Source organism: Aegilops tauschii, chromosome 4 (assembly GCF_002575655.3).
Source record: "Aegilops tauschii subsp. strangulata cultivar AL8/78 chromosome 4, Aet v6.0, whole genome shotgun sequence".
Classification (NCBI taxonomy): Eukaryota; Viridiplantae; Streptophyta; class Magnoliopsida; order Poales; family Poaceae; genus Aegilops; species Aegilops tauschii.
Genome location: NC_053038.3, coordinates 499,904,943 through 499,920,010, shown reverse-complemented (window position 1 = coordinate 499,920,010; position 15,068 = coordinate 499,904,943). Strand labels below are relative to the sequence as shown.

The window sequence follows — 15,068 nt, the reverse complement described above, 5'->3', positions numbered from 1 at the left end:
TCATGACGGTTTGTTTAAAGTGGTGTGTAACGGGTTTCTGCGAGATGAATCCGTGATGTGTATATATGTGAACTGCCTGATATATTGTTACAGAAGGCATGCTAACATTTCTTTGCGGTGTTAAAAATAAGAACATTTCCTTGTGAACCAACCCGCTCGTGACCTGCTGGTGGTATGGAAACATTGCAACCGGGTGTATGACAAGTGTACTGGCAGTTCAATTTATGAAACTCCAGGATTGCTACCGGAATCAGAGGGTGATGTGTTTGTGAAAGAAGCAAAATTTGAAGAAAAGATCAACTACAGATCATCTGCTTTGCATCCCTGGTCACAATGATCATCTGCACCGCCATCTTCCCCATCTCCACCACCTGCATGTTCATTCCCTCCAGTAGATTGAGATTCTGATATTCAACCCCCTTCAGATCTTGATATAGGTGGTCAATTCTTTGAGATTTATTGGTAAAATCTTGATATTGTATCTATCATGATACAGCCCTTGTTCACGACTTCGATTGTTTCTTGTGAGCAATTTCACCAGTTCTTGAGGACAAGGGTAAACACCTAATTTAAGTATTGAATTAAACTTTCTTCAGTTGTCGTGTTAATATTGTTTCTTTGTGTTGTTTAAATTCTTTCATGACTGTTGAGTACATGCGTTATGTGCATATTGTGTATTGGGCCTGCCTCCTAGTTCCTTGTATAGTTGAGGTCCGTGTCCCACCTTTGTACATCATATATACGTGCCTATGCACAGGAGCAATACATCGTGCAATCATCACATCTTACAATGACTTTGTGCGAAAACTGATTGCACATTCTTTGCCTTCAAGAAAAGCCTAGTTCCTCCCCTCGCCGGCGCCGATCCACTTCAAGAAAGGCTCGAGGCCTTGAGCCGCTTGAGATCGACTTGTCTTTTGGCTCGACTGAAAAATAAATAAACTGAGTATTATCACTTTATGTAGCTCGGTCGTGAAACAAACTGGTCTTGAGGCAACATTAAATCACTTGATTTTACTTCCATAGCTTGATTAATATAATTATATTAATTAAGCCCAATATATATGTTAAAAAGAAATAGGATAATTTATTACCATATATGTTGTGTATGATTTTTGTTCATATTATACACTAGCAACCATTGAAGCTTAGGAACAATATTTAGGCCCTTAAATGGTTTGTAGTCACGTGGATTAAATATCCTGCTATTTTTAGCCAAACTTTGAGAGGAAACACACTTTCATTTTCTTCTATTTATAGTTCATCCATGATATCTTGCTAATTTGTCCAAGATGAACGCTCGAGGACATGACGGAGACTGTTGTACGTTCGATTGAAGTAAGCCATTTTTCTACTTCTTTAGCTTGAAACTGCTCGAGGTGGGGCTGTGACTTGATCCTTTTCCTCTCCCGCGACCGTGTCGCCCCCGCGGGCGGCCAGTCGCGTCCAGCCTCCTCCCCCGCGCAACTCTCCCTCCCCCTTCCTCCCTGCCGCCGTCGCCGGCGCCCGCTGCGGGCCTGGCCCGGGCGACGCTGGTGGCGGCGGCCCCCTGGCCTTTCCCCTCTCGGGTGTCCACCGGCGCGGGACGGGGGCGACCCCGAGTGGTGCTTCTAGGCGGTGACGGTCCAGCGCGGCGGCGGGGGCTCCTGGCGCGAGCGGGGGCGTACTTCTGGTCCGCGGCGTCGCCGTTGGCGGCGGGGCGACGCGGCGGCGCGGTCTGGCGGCGCCCGCTCGGCCAAGATCTGGGCCCTTCGGGCCCCATCTGGGCCTGGGCGGGCTGGCGGCGGGGTGGGTCTGCTTCGTGGCTTCCGGGAGGCGGGGGAGCGGCGATGAGCAGCACGGTGCTGGCGGCGCCATCGCCGGCTTGCTGCAGCATGGCGGCGGGGCTTAGCGGGCCCGTTTCGGGCCTGGCCGGGCCAGGGGTGGCCTGGCATGCCCTGCTGCCGCGTCCGGACAGCTACCGCGACGGTGCCGGAGGCTCTGGCCTCCCACACAACGGCGGTGGAGGTGGTTCCCTCCCGTTCGGCTTCGGTGCTGCTTCTCCCTCTGCGGGGCACTTCTCTCCGGTCCTCTTGGCCTCGTGTGGGTGTTCGCAGTGAGGCGGCGTGGGTGGCGGCGCAACCGCGATGGCGCATGGTGGTGGGCGGCGGTTTGGCTGATCGGCTCCGGTCCGTTGGGCGGTGGGGATTGGAGTACGGGAGAAATCTTTGCCGGTCTTCGGCTCCGATGCGGTGACACCTACGGGTGCCACCATTCCTTCCTGAAGGGTGTCGGTGATATCCATCCCCCACCTCCCTCCGCGTGCCGGGGAAACCCTAGGACATGTCCGGGCAGCAGCGTCGTCGGTGTCGCTTTCCTTCTTGGAGGTGATGTTTTGTTCGCGGTGGTTCGGAGCCTCGGGTTGTAGTGGTTTGTCTCTGGTGGGCGTAGCGGTGGCGGGTCATCCGCGCTTGTCGAGCTGCCGTTGTTGGCATTTGCTTCTTTTTCTTTTTCTTTTTGGCTTGTTGTGCTGCTCGCCCCAGCAATCCTGTATCGGTGTTGGTTGCTTTGGAATACAAAGCGGGGAAACCCTTTTTCGATAAACTAGCTCGAGGTCGATACAAACTGAGCAGAAGCCAGTTTCCACGGCTTCCCCTTGAGCTTCACTCAGTTTGAGCTCGCTCTCAAATTTGAGGATAAGTTGAGCTGACCGGGGCTTCAAGAAAGGCTCGAGGCTGTGAGCCGCTTGAGACCGGGTTGTCTTTTCACTCAACTCAAAAATAAATAAACTGAGTATGATCATTTTATGTAGCTCGGTCGAGAAACAAACTGATCTTGAGGCAACACTAAATCACTTTATTTTACTTTGATAGTTTGGTATAATATAATTATATTAATTAAGCCCAATATATATGAAAAATAAATAGGATAATTTATTACCATATATGTTGTGTTTGATTTTTGTTCATTTTATACACTAGCAACCATGGAAGCTTAGGAATGAAAGTCCTATTCCGATCCCGAGCTCAAATGCACTCTTGTGAATAGTAAAATAAAAAAAAATATTAAACAAAGTAAAAAAAACTCTGATTTTTTTATAAACTTTCACAACTGTTTTGTATGCCTGTCAAATTTGAGCATGAAATGACATTCGTGAAAATTTGTGCTGAAATTTGGCTCTCGTCGAGGATTGGTCCTGGCCCTCGTCGCCACTCCTCTGGTCCAGCCAGTGTACCCAATACACTAAAATGTGGGCTCAAACTGCAATCGGGATCACCGACGCAGCAGGGTAAAGATCGCCTAGTACACCTGCGGGAATCCACTTCCTCGCACCGCTCTTAGCTAATCGAGAACAACCCACCTCAGCCAATCGTTCACGTTGCCTGGCCCCCACAGCCTCACGACCCCACCAGTCATCCTCTCCGAAAGCGGCTATGAAAGCTAGCGGAGGCCTCCGGTGGGCAGGGTATGGCAGCCGCCATACCTTGATTCTGAGGAGAAAAAAATGTATACGTATGTAGTATGTTACGGCTGCCTTGCTAGTTGGTTTTGACCGCTCGCATTTTACGCTAAAAGGAGAGATGGGCGGATGCATCCAGCTAGTTGGGCCAGGAATTGATCGAGCGCCCACGCACGAAGCAGCAAACTATCGAGGTTCCCTAAAAAAAGCAAACGACGGAGGTTCCCCTACAAAAAAAAGCAAACGATCGAGGCGTCGAGCCAAACACTCTGCTATGCTTGATCAGGGTCGTCACTTGTGGCTTATCCACCCCTAAAAAAACATGTGGCTTATCCATCCTCATGACCCATCCTATATTTCTTTGAACACTTTTATGGATCAATAAAGTGTTGGCAAATCAAAAAAAAAGCAACCAATCAAGACGTCGAGCCAGGTCGAGAACGCACGACCCTATCAAGACGCACATGCACGTCTCCACCCACTTCTTACTCCACGCGACGACCGACGCGACGAACGCTAACTAGCACGGCAGCGACGGTTGGCCAGGTCACCAGGACATGGCGGGCAACCGCGACGGGGCAGCCAACGCCGGATGGCCAGGTCGCCAGGACGAGGCAGGCGACCGCGACGGGGAAGCCAATGGCGGCGGCAGGCGACCGCGACGGGGAAGCCAATGACGGTGGCAGGCTGGGGGCCTAGAGGGCGGCGGCAACAAGCGACAGCAGCGCCAATGGCAACTCTTGCCGAGGCGGGCAACCGCGACGGGGCAGGAGGTTTGGTTCATCAAATGGAGACCTTTTGGTTCAACCTGAATAAGCTTGCTAAGCTCACAGAGATTTATCATGATGATTTCTCTGATTATGAACGTGAACTTTAGAGCTTGTCATGATATTGCAAGCCTAGCTAAATGCTGGTTGAACTTAAAAGGCATGTCATGTTTCCTACTGTTTATCGCCTCATCGAGTTGGCATTGCTACTACCGGTAGCGACGACAACAGTTGAAAGGGCCTTCTCATCAATGAAAATCATCAAGACTGAGTTGCGCAGCAAGATGACCGATGGTTGGCTTAATGACTTGATTGTTTATTATAATGAGCAAGATATCTTTAAAAGTATTGATCTTGATAAAATTAAGTAAGATTTTCATAATGAGGGTAGGGCATTGCCATTGCCTGGGTCTTCTAGATGCCATTGAAAACTTCATTATCTGTATGTTTTAGGTTGTTTTCCTATTGAAACATGCATATATTTTCATTGTATTTGGTTTTCCATTGTAATGTGTATGGACTCTTTCGATTTGAATCAAAAGAATTATTTCCTGAAGACTTCGCCACACCTCAATTTTTTCCCGTCCTCCGCCTCTGGCTATGAATGTTGGAAACTGTGGACGGTTGACCAGCCGCCAGCAGTCAAAAAATCACTATGGTAAATTGATCTGGCGGTAAAAAACGCAGCGCTTGCGGGATGCCTCTAGAATAGCGGGTAGGCGCGAGGTTTATAGGAGAAACGGGAGTCGAGCGAGGGCAAAACTGGTAATCGCCTCAAAAAAATTCTTCGACACCTTTAAAGATTTAATTGAATGTTATATTTTTAAAATTTATGTAAAAGGTAAGAATCTTAATATATGGTCATTAGCATTTCCAAGAGCGAAAAAAGGAAGCATGTATAAATCTTAATGGCCAGTAAATCAGAATTGACCAAGTTTATTTCCATTGTCCGCCTGATCCTTTCCTAAAGAAGGCATACAAATACCAGGAAATACAGCGGCTACGACGTGGAACCGTGAACATCATAGCAAGGCGCCATCGAGCACAATGGCGCCAATAGTCCTGTCCATGGACGTGCACTGCAATGGCTGCGCCAAGGACATCCGAAAGGCCCTCAAGAAATTTGGTTGTACGTCTACTCTATATACCTTACCTACGGGTGCGTTCGTGGGTGAGTCCACATCGATCGATCGATCGATCGATCTGTATAATACATGTATGTGCTTTTGGTTGGTTGCAGGGGTGGAGAGCGTGTCGGCGTCGTACGAGACGGGGCTGGTGAATGTGGAGGTGGAGGGCGTGCCGGCGTCCTACGAGATGGCGGTGGTGCTCCAGTTGCGGCTCAGTCGCAAGATGAGGAACAAGCCCGTCACCATCGTGTCCTACGGCGGCTCAGACGAGGATCAGGCGCCTTCCAGCCCAGCTCCAGCAGCGCGCGCGCGGACATCTCCTCCCAACTACCCGCCGCCACCACAGCCGACCAGAAGATACACGCCGTCGTCTCCTCCAAACTACCCTCCGCCATCCCCGCCGACCAGCCGCTCCAGCTCCAGCTACTACACGCCGACGTACTCCCCTCCGCCGACTAGCAGCTCCAGCGACTACCCGCCGGGCGGCTACTACTCCTACTACGCGCCGCCACCCCGGCAGCCGGACGGCGGGTACGGCTACCCGCCGCTCGACGACTACTACAACTACGACCAGTCGCGCGGCGGGCCTTACTACGCGCCCACCACATTCAACGATGAGAACCCAAACGCTTGCTCCATCCAGTGACCGATGACGACCCAGCGGCACCATCAACGTCTGCGTCCACGTCCAACGCCACCTCCAGTTCCAGTTTTATTAGCCCTCCTATATATACACGATATGTGCAAGCACAACTCATGAGGTGCTATCGTCGTTTAGTTCCAACTGATAATATAGTAGTACAATATAAAGTTGCAACTCAATAATAAAAAACATCGATAATAATATCTGGATGATAGCCGTCCGATTGTTCTATTTTGGTTGGGAATTCTGTGTGTTGGGCCTCAATTAGATTACATCGGAGGCGTTGAAGTATTTTTCCCGGAGACTAGAGGACATCGAATTGATCATATGGATGCAAAGTATCACCGAATTATTACCTTCTTAATTTTATTTTTGGTAGAGCCATGTCAAATGTTTTTTTTTTGGTTGATATTTGTGCATGGTGAGAGTGGATGTATCCACATTACGATCACACACCAAGATGGGGAAGTTGCTGACCTTTATGTGGAATATCGTACGGAGGAGGAAGATCACTTTTTTCCCGATAAAGTGTAATATGTTAATACAAGTGGATAACAATTATATCCAGCCTCTGCAACATCACAAAATCATGAACAAGTCTAAACAAACCCGTAATCTGAGAAATGAAAGCTAGGTTTTCACTTTCCTTGCGATGGGCCTGGCTTTGGGAGGAACATGCCAAGTATCTGCATGGGATTATTGTTGGAGTGTTTACTCCGGACACTAGGGATCAAGGATACCCTATATTTTTTTAGTTCGGCCATGGTTTACATCAGCAATCATAAGTAAGGTACTTGAAGTCCTTTTCTCCAACAGAATTATAGAAGGCAATGGACGACCAGTTGTGTTTTTGTCCATCGATTATCACACTCTTTCCTGCTACAACAGTTGTACACCATTCAGAAGATATTTCATGCCTTCTCTTTCTTTTGCAGAGTCTGTATGTAGTGCATTAAGCTCATATGTTTTTATACACCTCAAATTGTTCACTAACTGATCTAACTGAGGGTCCAGGAACCAATACCATATTGCAAAGTTGTCCTAGACTTTCATTTTCTAACTGGAACAATCAAACTCATCGGCTATCTGGTTCCCCCTCTATTTGTCCTTCTTATCGTTTTGAAAACAGCTTCGATTCAATATACTTTATAAAACAGTGTGACTGCAACTGTAACTAGTTGGGATGCTGAGGGTACAACTTGCAGCTTTGTATTGGAGAACCCACTTCTAGATTTTTTTGATCTGCCGGATACTTACCAAGGCCTTTAGTATTGCAATGTGTTGAGCGGAGTTACCAGAGGAGCACTTGAAATGGTCCATCCTCTATACTGCCATCTTCATATTCTCTTGTCAAATAGGCAATGAATAATTACTTGATAAAATGTAACTGGGATCCCTGACCTCATGCTTCTATAAAACTGACATTAAAAAAATAAAACAAGAATTGCATAGTAATATAATGCTTTTCCCCATGTGGATTGCATTTCCACATCTTAAGAGTATCTCCAATTGATGATCTATTTTACATCATCAAAAAGTGGTTAGAATAAAATATACATCACCAAAAATGCTTTTTACATCACCAAAAACGTCCAACTCGAACAGAGGATGTAAAATAGGGCAGCCGCATTATAGCTGCTCCAACAGATGATGGAAAAATAGGCCACCAGCCGCGCGATAGCAGCACAACATCAGCCAACAGCAGCTAACAACCGCATATGTTTGAATCAAAATCATCCCAAATTAATTCGTAAACAAACTTAAAAGAATTTTATCAATCCACCATATCAAATTATTACATAATTCATCAAATCCACAACATGAAATGCAACACAAATACAACAAAATTCTTACACAATACGACAAACATAGAGATGAAACGGGCTTGTTTCCCATGCCATGTCCACCACTCCTCCATGATATCTTTCAAAAAATTACCCATTATTTGGGGAATTCAGATGCAACATAAGCTGCTTTATGGAGCCACCTCCACCTTATTGATCTTTTGACTTGGTGGTGCGCCACATGCTCGAATTAGCGACTTCTCAGAGTACTATGTGTTAATGTTGTATTGTTTTCTTTGAAATGCCGAACTTTTTTAACTAGTAGGAACTCAATGACTGCATGTCAGACTGCTTCAATTTTTGTGAGTTATGTCATGTCTTAGTTTCAGTGAAGTAATGAGTGGATAAGCTGAATTGCCTATCTCTTTCAGATTTGGACACTTTTGGTTACTAGTTTGGTTATTTTGGCTTTGTAAATGATTAGAACTGATGTTGCTATAACAATAAGTATGATGCAGCATGAGTACTAGAGAACATATCCATAGTTATGCTCTTAAGGAACTGATATGGAGTTCTCTCAAGAAAGAAATTTTGATGTAAAGTTTAGATGTACTCCTATAACATACTGTACTAATTTCCCATCTGAAGTTTTTCTTAAAGGTATGTACCAACCATCTTATCAGTAATAGCTTCTGTTTTGTACTCCCTCCGTTCCAAATTACTCGTCGTGGTTTTAGTTTGAACTAAAATCACGACGAGTAATTTGGAACGGAGGGAGTAGGTGTCAGGAATATAAGTGATGACCAACATGGTCTCATTTTATTTAATTTTCTGCAACCTAGCAACATTCTTTTGGTTATAACTAGAACCAGTACGCAAGGCAGCTCCGCCTAGTGCAATGACTGCTTGCCATCTACGTGGCCTTGGCCTGATCCATCTCACCAAGGTAGTTCCGTCTGAGGCAAAAGTTGAGAATTTTGCAGCACAGCTTGATGCTAAAATTGTTTGATAACAGTATACAACATCAAGTTATTTTAGAGAAGAGCAATCATTATCGAGTTTTGCTTGCCATGTTGCATAGATATCTGAATATGCAAAGCCCTGTGACAACCATAACCAAAACAACCAACAAAAAAAGTTAGCTCACCACCATACAGCATGCAGACATTGAGCAAAAATATAAGCCGTAAATTCACTAATATTCTGAAGTGGCAGAAAGAGGGTTTTATCTGAAGGATTCTGTTCTATGCCATTAGATTTCCAAACATGTCTCACACTAGCGCAACCAAAGTCATATTATGGCAATCGCCATGCTTTTTTACATTAAATTCTGTGGAGTAAGATAATCCGCTTCCTCGGCTTCAATGGAATTCGCTTCTACGAGTGGAGCTTGACACACTTTGTAAGGATAGCGTGCCTGCAGCGGAAGATCGGTGTAGTGACCTGGATCACATACATGCTGTGTTGTTGCCTGTTGGCCCCATATTAGATCAACAGACGGAGGCCCCATATTGAACACAAGCTGATCGGCTTGCTGCTGCAGTGGGTGAAGATAGTTCAGCAGGAGAAGGACATGCAGGCCATACAACTTTGGAGATCTGTATTTCCTACTACACCTGGAGATGTGGTGCAGATATCTGAAACTGAGACCCACCAAGAAATTGCTAAGGACACAAGTGAAAGTGGCGCAGAAAAATTATCTGTGGCTGACACCCGAGGCGATGCTCTGGTTTACATGGACGGAGTTTCGGCGACAGGACCATATCTGCTGGATATGCCCCCATTATCTCTAAATTGCAGAGGTACCAAAGACGATTTCCGTTGCGACGAGATCCTGATGTTCTGATGACACCTGATGCTTGTGGCTGTAACAGAAACACATAGGCATTTCAACTTTTTGATGTGAATGTCAGTTGTTGGTTCAAGTTGCTTTCGAATAGGATGGTGTACCATTAGTTGGGAGGTAATTCAGGGGACCAATAGTAAAAGCACTTTTGCCTGAGGAAAATGGAAACCAGTGAACACTGCATTTTGTTCTGAATTTGACTAACACCTGTACCTTTGCATTGAGGGGAAAGAAGTTGAGCATTCCCTTGTAATCTTTGTAATCTGGGCAGAACAACAATAAATAAACACAAAGTTCACCAGGCAAGAAAACGAAATCCATGACTTGTACTACGTAATTCACAAATAAGTGACGTGTTTTACATTGGCTTAGTCTTTAACCTTTAATCTCTGCTGTACTCTGTAGTATATGTTTAAAACCTAAGAAATTTTGTAGTACTCAATAAATATATCCCGGGACAAATCAATTTATACAATCTCGTCTTAAATTCCAATATTTAAAATGATATCAGCGAACCAAGTTTCGACAGTTTGATCAAAGTAAGTCCAGTACATCATAGTGGAGAGTACCAGTTCAGCTCCAGTATGTTGCCAACTATAAACGCCAGCCTTGAGAACTTGGTTGTCAACAACAGAGAAACTCTTCTGTATATATTTAGGATGCACTTGGTTACTCGCATGGTTTTCGGGCACTTCCGTATGTGGCTCAGTAGAGCCTGTTTGAAGGTATACAGGCTCTGGGCCAACTTTTGTAGATTGTATGGTACCCTGCATCGCACCACTGAGCATTTGAATGCATGACCTCCTCGACCCCGTCCACCTCCACGCCTCGTCCTTGGGCAAGATCCAAAGCTCACGTTCCCGTCCGCGCACGATGCCACCCTCCGTCGGCAAGCACATCCCACCCCTTCCTTTTGAGGTGGTGGTCTCAACCAGTGACCTGGATTCCTCATCTTCGGACCCTGTTTTTGCGGCTATGGAATTGCTCAGACTCAGACCCAGACGAAAGCTCTGACCGGCTTGCCATTGCTGGCAGCGAAGGCACTCGCGGGTGTCGTTTCCCTTCTTGGAGGCTCTGCCATGGCCTTTATTTGTTCCCCTCTTCGAGCACCAGGGAGGATCCCTTTCTCTGCTTCGGATGCGTCCACGCCTTCCTCGTTCGTGCCATGTGTTGTACCCCTCTACTAAATTCTATTTCCTTCAATCAATGAAATGATACACATTCTTTGTGTATTAATGAAAAAGATAATGTATATATTACTCTAAGGCAGCTTTAGTACAACTTGGGAGTACAAAGATTTTTTTTACTTTCTCTTTTGAAATGAAATTCTGCTCCGCCTCTTCTTTCTAAAGAAAAAGAAAAGAGAAATTCTCCCCCGCCTCCATTCCACTCGACTCGACGCAGCCTGCAGCCAGAGAGTCCCAAACCCTAGCCTCGCCGGAATGAGCCGCCCCTCGCCGGCGCCCGCGCTGGACGGCGGGGTCCTCCTCGAAGAGATCCTCCTCCGCCTCCCTCCGCAGCCCTCCTCCCTCCCGCGCGCATCCCTCGTGTGCACGCGCTGGCGCCGCATCCTCTCCGACCCCGGCTTCCGCCGCCGCTTCCGCGAGCACCACGGCCGGAACAACCCACCGCCACTGCTCGGCTTCTTCGAAAAGGAATTCCGCGTAGACAAGCCGCCCATCTTCAACACCACGGCGACGGGCGAGCGGGACCGCATCCCACCCGCGCGCTTCTCCGCGCCATGGAGCCTGGGCGAGGGCTGGGAGTTTCTCGGCTGCCGCCACGGCCTCGCCCTCCTCATCTGCCGGGCGCGCCGCGAGGCAATCGTGTGGGATCCCCTCACGGGCCACCGTCGCCGCGTCGCGTTTCCACCGGGGTGGAAGTCCGTCCAGAACGCCGCGGTGATGTGCGCCGCCGCCGGCCAAGATGGGCATGTGCACGGTGACTGCCGGTTCTCCCCATTTAGATTGGCCTTGGTGCGCGGGGGTTCTAACGGCACACGCCATTTTGCATGCCTCTACGAGTCAGAATCAGGTGTGTGGGGGGATATTGCTTCAGTAGAGACTGAACATTCGACTTCGACTTGCATTGCGAACCCCAGCGTCCTGCTTAGGAATTCATTTTGCTGGCTTCTGTCTGGAGGTGCCATCCTGGAGTTTGATTTTCAAAACCAGAGCCTTGCGGTTATCCAGAAGCCGGCGGACGCTCATGCTGCCGACTACTACTGGTCCTTTTACGTGGTACAGACAGAGCATAGTAGCCTGGGCCTTGCTGTTTTGTCAGAGACAGATTTTGTAAGCAGCATCATCCAATTATGGGAGAGGAAATCTAACTGCGATGGTGTTGTTGGATGGGAGCTGCAGAAAACCATTCAACTAGACGGGCTCTTTTCACCAGGACCGACCATGGGGCAAAATGCGGTGATGATGCAAGGGTACAATGAGGACACCGATGCGATTTTCTTATCTACCTTTTTCGGCAACTACATGCTCCAGCTTGAGACCACACAGTTCACAAATCTTCCTAAAACACGAAGAAATTGCATGTCTAGCAGGACCTTTTATCCCTACAGAAATTTCTACATTACATGTAATTCCTTGTCTCTGTCTGTCATGACTCCGCTTGTATTGGCATATTCAGCATGAGCTTTCTGATGAACCGGTAAGCAGCAAGTGGGCAACAACTGCGCTAAAACTCTATTGCGAAAACATTTTATATCATAAGTGTTATTTGATTTCCACATGTGGAGTACTATATATCTTCATATTAATCATAAATTCATAATAGCTATTGGCATCTATATTATCCTACATTGGAAAAACATTACTAGTTTCATTCAACCCGAATAGTAGTGAGTATTGTCATTTGCCACTTAAGTTTCTCAAATTGAGCTTTTGTTTTTTACCCATTTGGTATTACTGGAAGGAAACCTCTCCAGAATAGTAATTCTGTTTGAAACCTCTGGACAGCTAAACAGTCCTAACATGTAATTCATTACTAGGTAAATGATAATTGTCGCTCTACCTTGTGCCTAGCAGTAGGTGCTGTTCCATTTCCCTATTCCTACCTTTGTCATAAATGGTAGTTTTTGCCTTCTCATCATTTTAGCTCTTCCACGAATTTTCTTCGGTTTATTGGAATCCTTTTACCTGCAGGTAGCAGAGTTGGTGGTCAAGATGGTGGAGCTGAAATGTCAATTAATTAGATGATTGTCCCATTAGGTATGCTAATGTGCTATGTTTGTTGAACAGGTTATGTCGATTTTGCTGTTTTAATATATCAACATTCGTAAATATGGACGATTCAAATGTTTTATATAGTATTGGACCTGAACTAGTAGTAATCATTATCAGAGATCAGTTGATGATGCTGTCTTTGGACAAGTGAATGATGCTTCTGCTTCTACTTTGCTTTTGTTTATCCAATCTATACAGTATATATTAATTGCTGTAGCTGTTCGTTTCCTTATTTTGTTAGAGCGCTATGTTGCTACTGTTGCATATTCTGTTAATAATTTCATCACTCGAACACTCTTACATACATATTGTTGGGCGGTATAAATTGATCTCCCTAGCTGTTTGTTTCCTCATTTTCCATTCAGGGTCTTGTTCACTTGTTATATGACAAATGCTATTGATTGTTTCTCGAGTGAAGTGTTTTTCATATTTCCCTGCAACTAACATGATATCCTTATTCCGGGCTTGTGCTTTGGGGAATTCAGATGCAATGCAAGCTGCTTCGTGGAGCCACCTTATTGTTCTTTTGACTGGGTGGCGGGCCACATGCTCAAATTAGTGACATCTCAGAGATGGTCACCACAGACCTGACAATTTCATTGTATCTAAGCTGCATTAGTACTGACTGTTGTTTCATGTTTTATTGTTTGCTCCGAATTGTCGAGCTGGTAGACTGAAATATGCTGCAAGCCCTGCAGATTAGCTATTTAACTAGTAGGAATTCAGTGACTGCATGTCAGACCGCTTCAGTTCTTATGTCATGTCCTAGCAAGTGTGTACTGTTTTTAATGGAGTAATGAGTGGAACTGCCAATATCTTTCAGATTTGAACTCCTTCCTTCACTAGTTTTTATAGTTTTAGTTATGAAATGATTAGAACTAATGTTGCTGTAACAGCAAGCATGATGCAGCATGAACACTAAAGAATATATCCATAGTTATGGTCTTAAGGAACTGGTATAGAGTTCTCTTAAGAAAGGTTTTTTTTAATGAAAAGTTTAGTGTGAATGGGGTGTATCTTCTCAGATTTGTTTGCCCACCTCTATTTTAACTTGCAGGCGGCACCCATACATTGGCCTTCTGTCTTTGTTTGTCCTACTGAAATACTAGTTTCTTTCAGCTCCTTGCTTTTCACTGACTCACTATTTTTCATGTTGATCAGAGAAATGTTTAACTTATTTGCCTTGAAAAGAATCAGCCATCATCCGTGCCCTGATATCTTCTTTGCGAAACTGTGTGCATCGATTCCTCATTCGTGTGACTGATAAGCAGAGCAAGGAACAAGGTTTGCGCACTTGTTCAACCTCAGCCATTCAGGAATGCATTTCAATTGGTGTTGGAATGTTGCCGTAGAGCTACAAAGCAGGGCATGTGGTTAATAGCACCGAAAGTTTCCGAGTTCTCTCCTGCCTTTGCTTATGACCAATGTAACTATTACTCCCTCCGTACCATATTAATTGTTATTAAAACAGATGTATCTAGATATATTTTAGTATTAGATATTGCCGTTTGAGCGGCAATTAATACGAGACGAAGGGAGTATATTCCAAATCAATGAAGTGCACCAGATGGCTTTAACGTAAAAAACAAACTGCGACCCCGAATGTTCTTCATAAGTTCTGATGTACCCCCTCCGTCCCATAATATAAGCATCTTATATTATGGAACGGAAGGAGCAGTATTGTTTGTTGCAATAATATCTTATATTATGGGACGGGGGGATTAGTATTGTTTCGACCACATAAGATCAGTTTCACGAAATGCAAGAATTGTTACACCTATCATATTCCCGATGTTCAGACTTCAGACGATCAAGCAAAAGCAACAAAGTGAACACCTTTTGTTTTGGCAGTAGCTTAGACTACCAAATTTAAGAAGTAGCAATGTCATGAGGGATGGCTTCAAAGGTAAACTTATAGCAGCGAGTTGAAGAATCATAGACGCCATCTTCACCATCTCCATGAGTACCATGTGCATGGCCTACACTTTCAAGTAGAATGAGATTCTCTAAACTCAACCCCCTTTAAATCTTGCTATTTGTGATTGATTCTTTGGGATTTCTTGGTGAATTCTTGATCCGTATGGATTGTATCTATCATCATATCGTGTGTTGTGTGTAGTTCCATTAGTTTATGAGGAAATGGGTAAACACCTTGTTGAAGTATTGAATTCAAATGGTTGTTGTTTCTATATCTTGTTTAAATTCTTTCATGAGTTTGTGTGA

The 15,068-nt window shown here is 45.4% G+C and overlaps 1 protein-coding gene across 6 annotated transcripts; it reads left to right on the top strand.

Annotated features, from left to right (window-relative positions):
• Nucleotides 1–10,711: 10,711 nt before the first annotated feature.
• LOC109752565 (uncharacterized) lies at nt 10,712–14,606 on the top strand. Of its 6 annotated transcripts, none has more exons than XR_006663137.1 (3): nt 10,712–12,270; nt 12,765–12,830; nt 14,007–14,606. XR_006663137.1 is itself a non-coding variant. In XM_045228026.1 (3 exons), the coding sequence occupies exons 1-2, from the start codon at nt 11,052–11,054 to the stop codon at nt 12,812–12,814; spliced, it is 1,197 nt and encodes a 398-aa protein (XP_045083961.1). In that variant the 5' UTR covers nt 10,712–11,051; the 3' UTR covers nt 12,815–12,830; nt 14,007–14,605. The 6 variants fall into 6 exon arrangements, 4 of the variants coding, with proteins under 4 accessions (XP_045083961.1, XP_045083960.1, XP_045083959.1 ...); XR_005755149.2 differs by lacking the exon at nt 14,007–14,606 and adding an exon at nt 13,331–13,678; XM_045228026.1 differs by having other exon boundaries at nt 10,712–12,198; nt 14,007–14,605.
• The last annotated feature ends 462 nt before the right edge of the window (nt 14,607–15,068 follow it).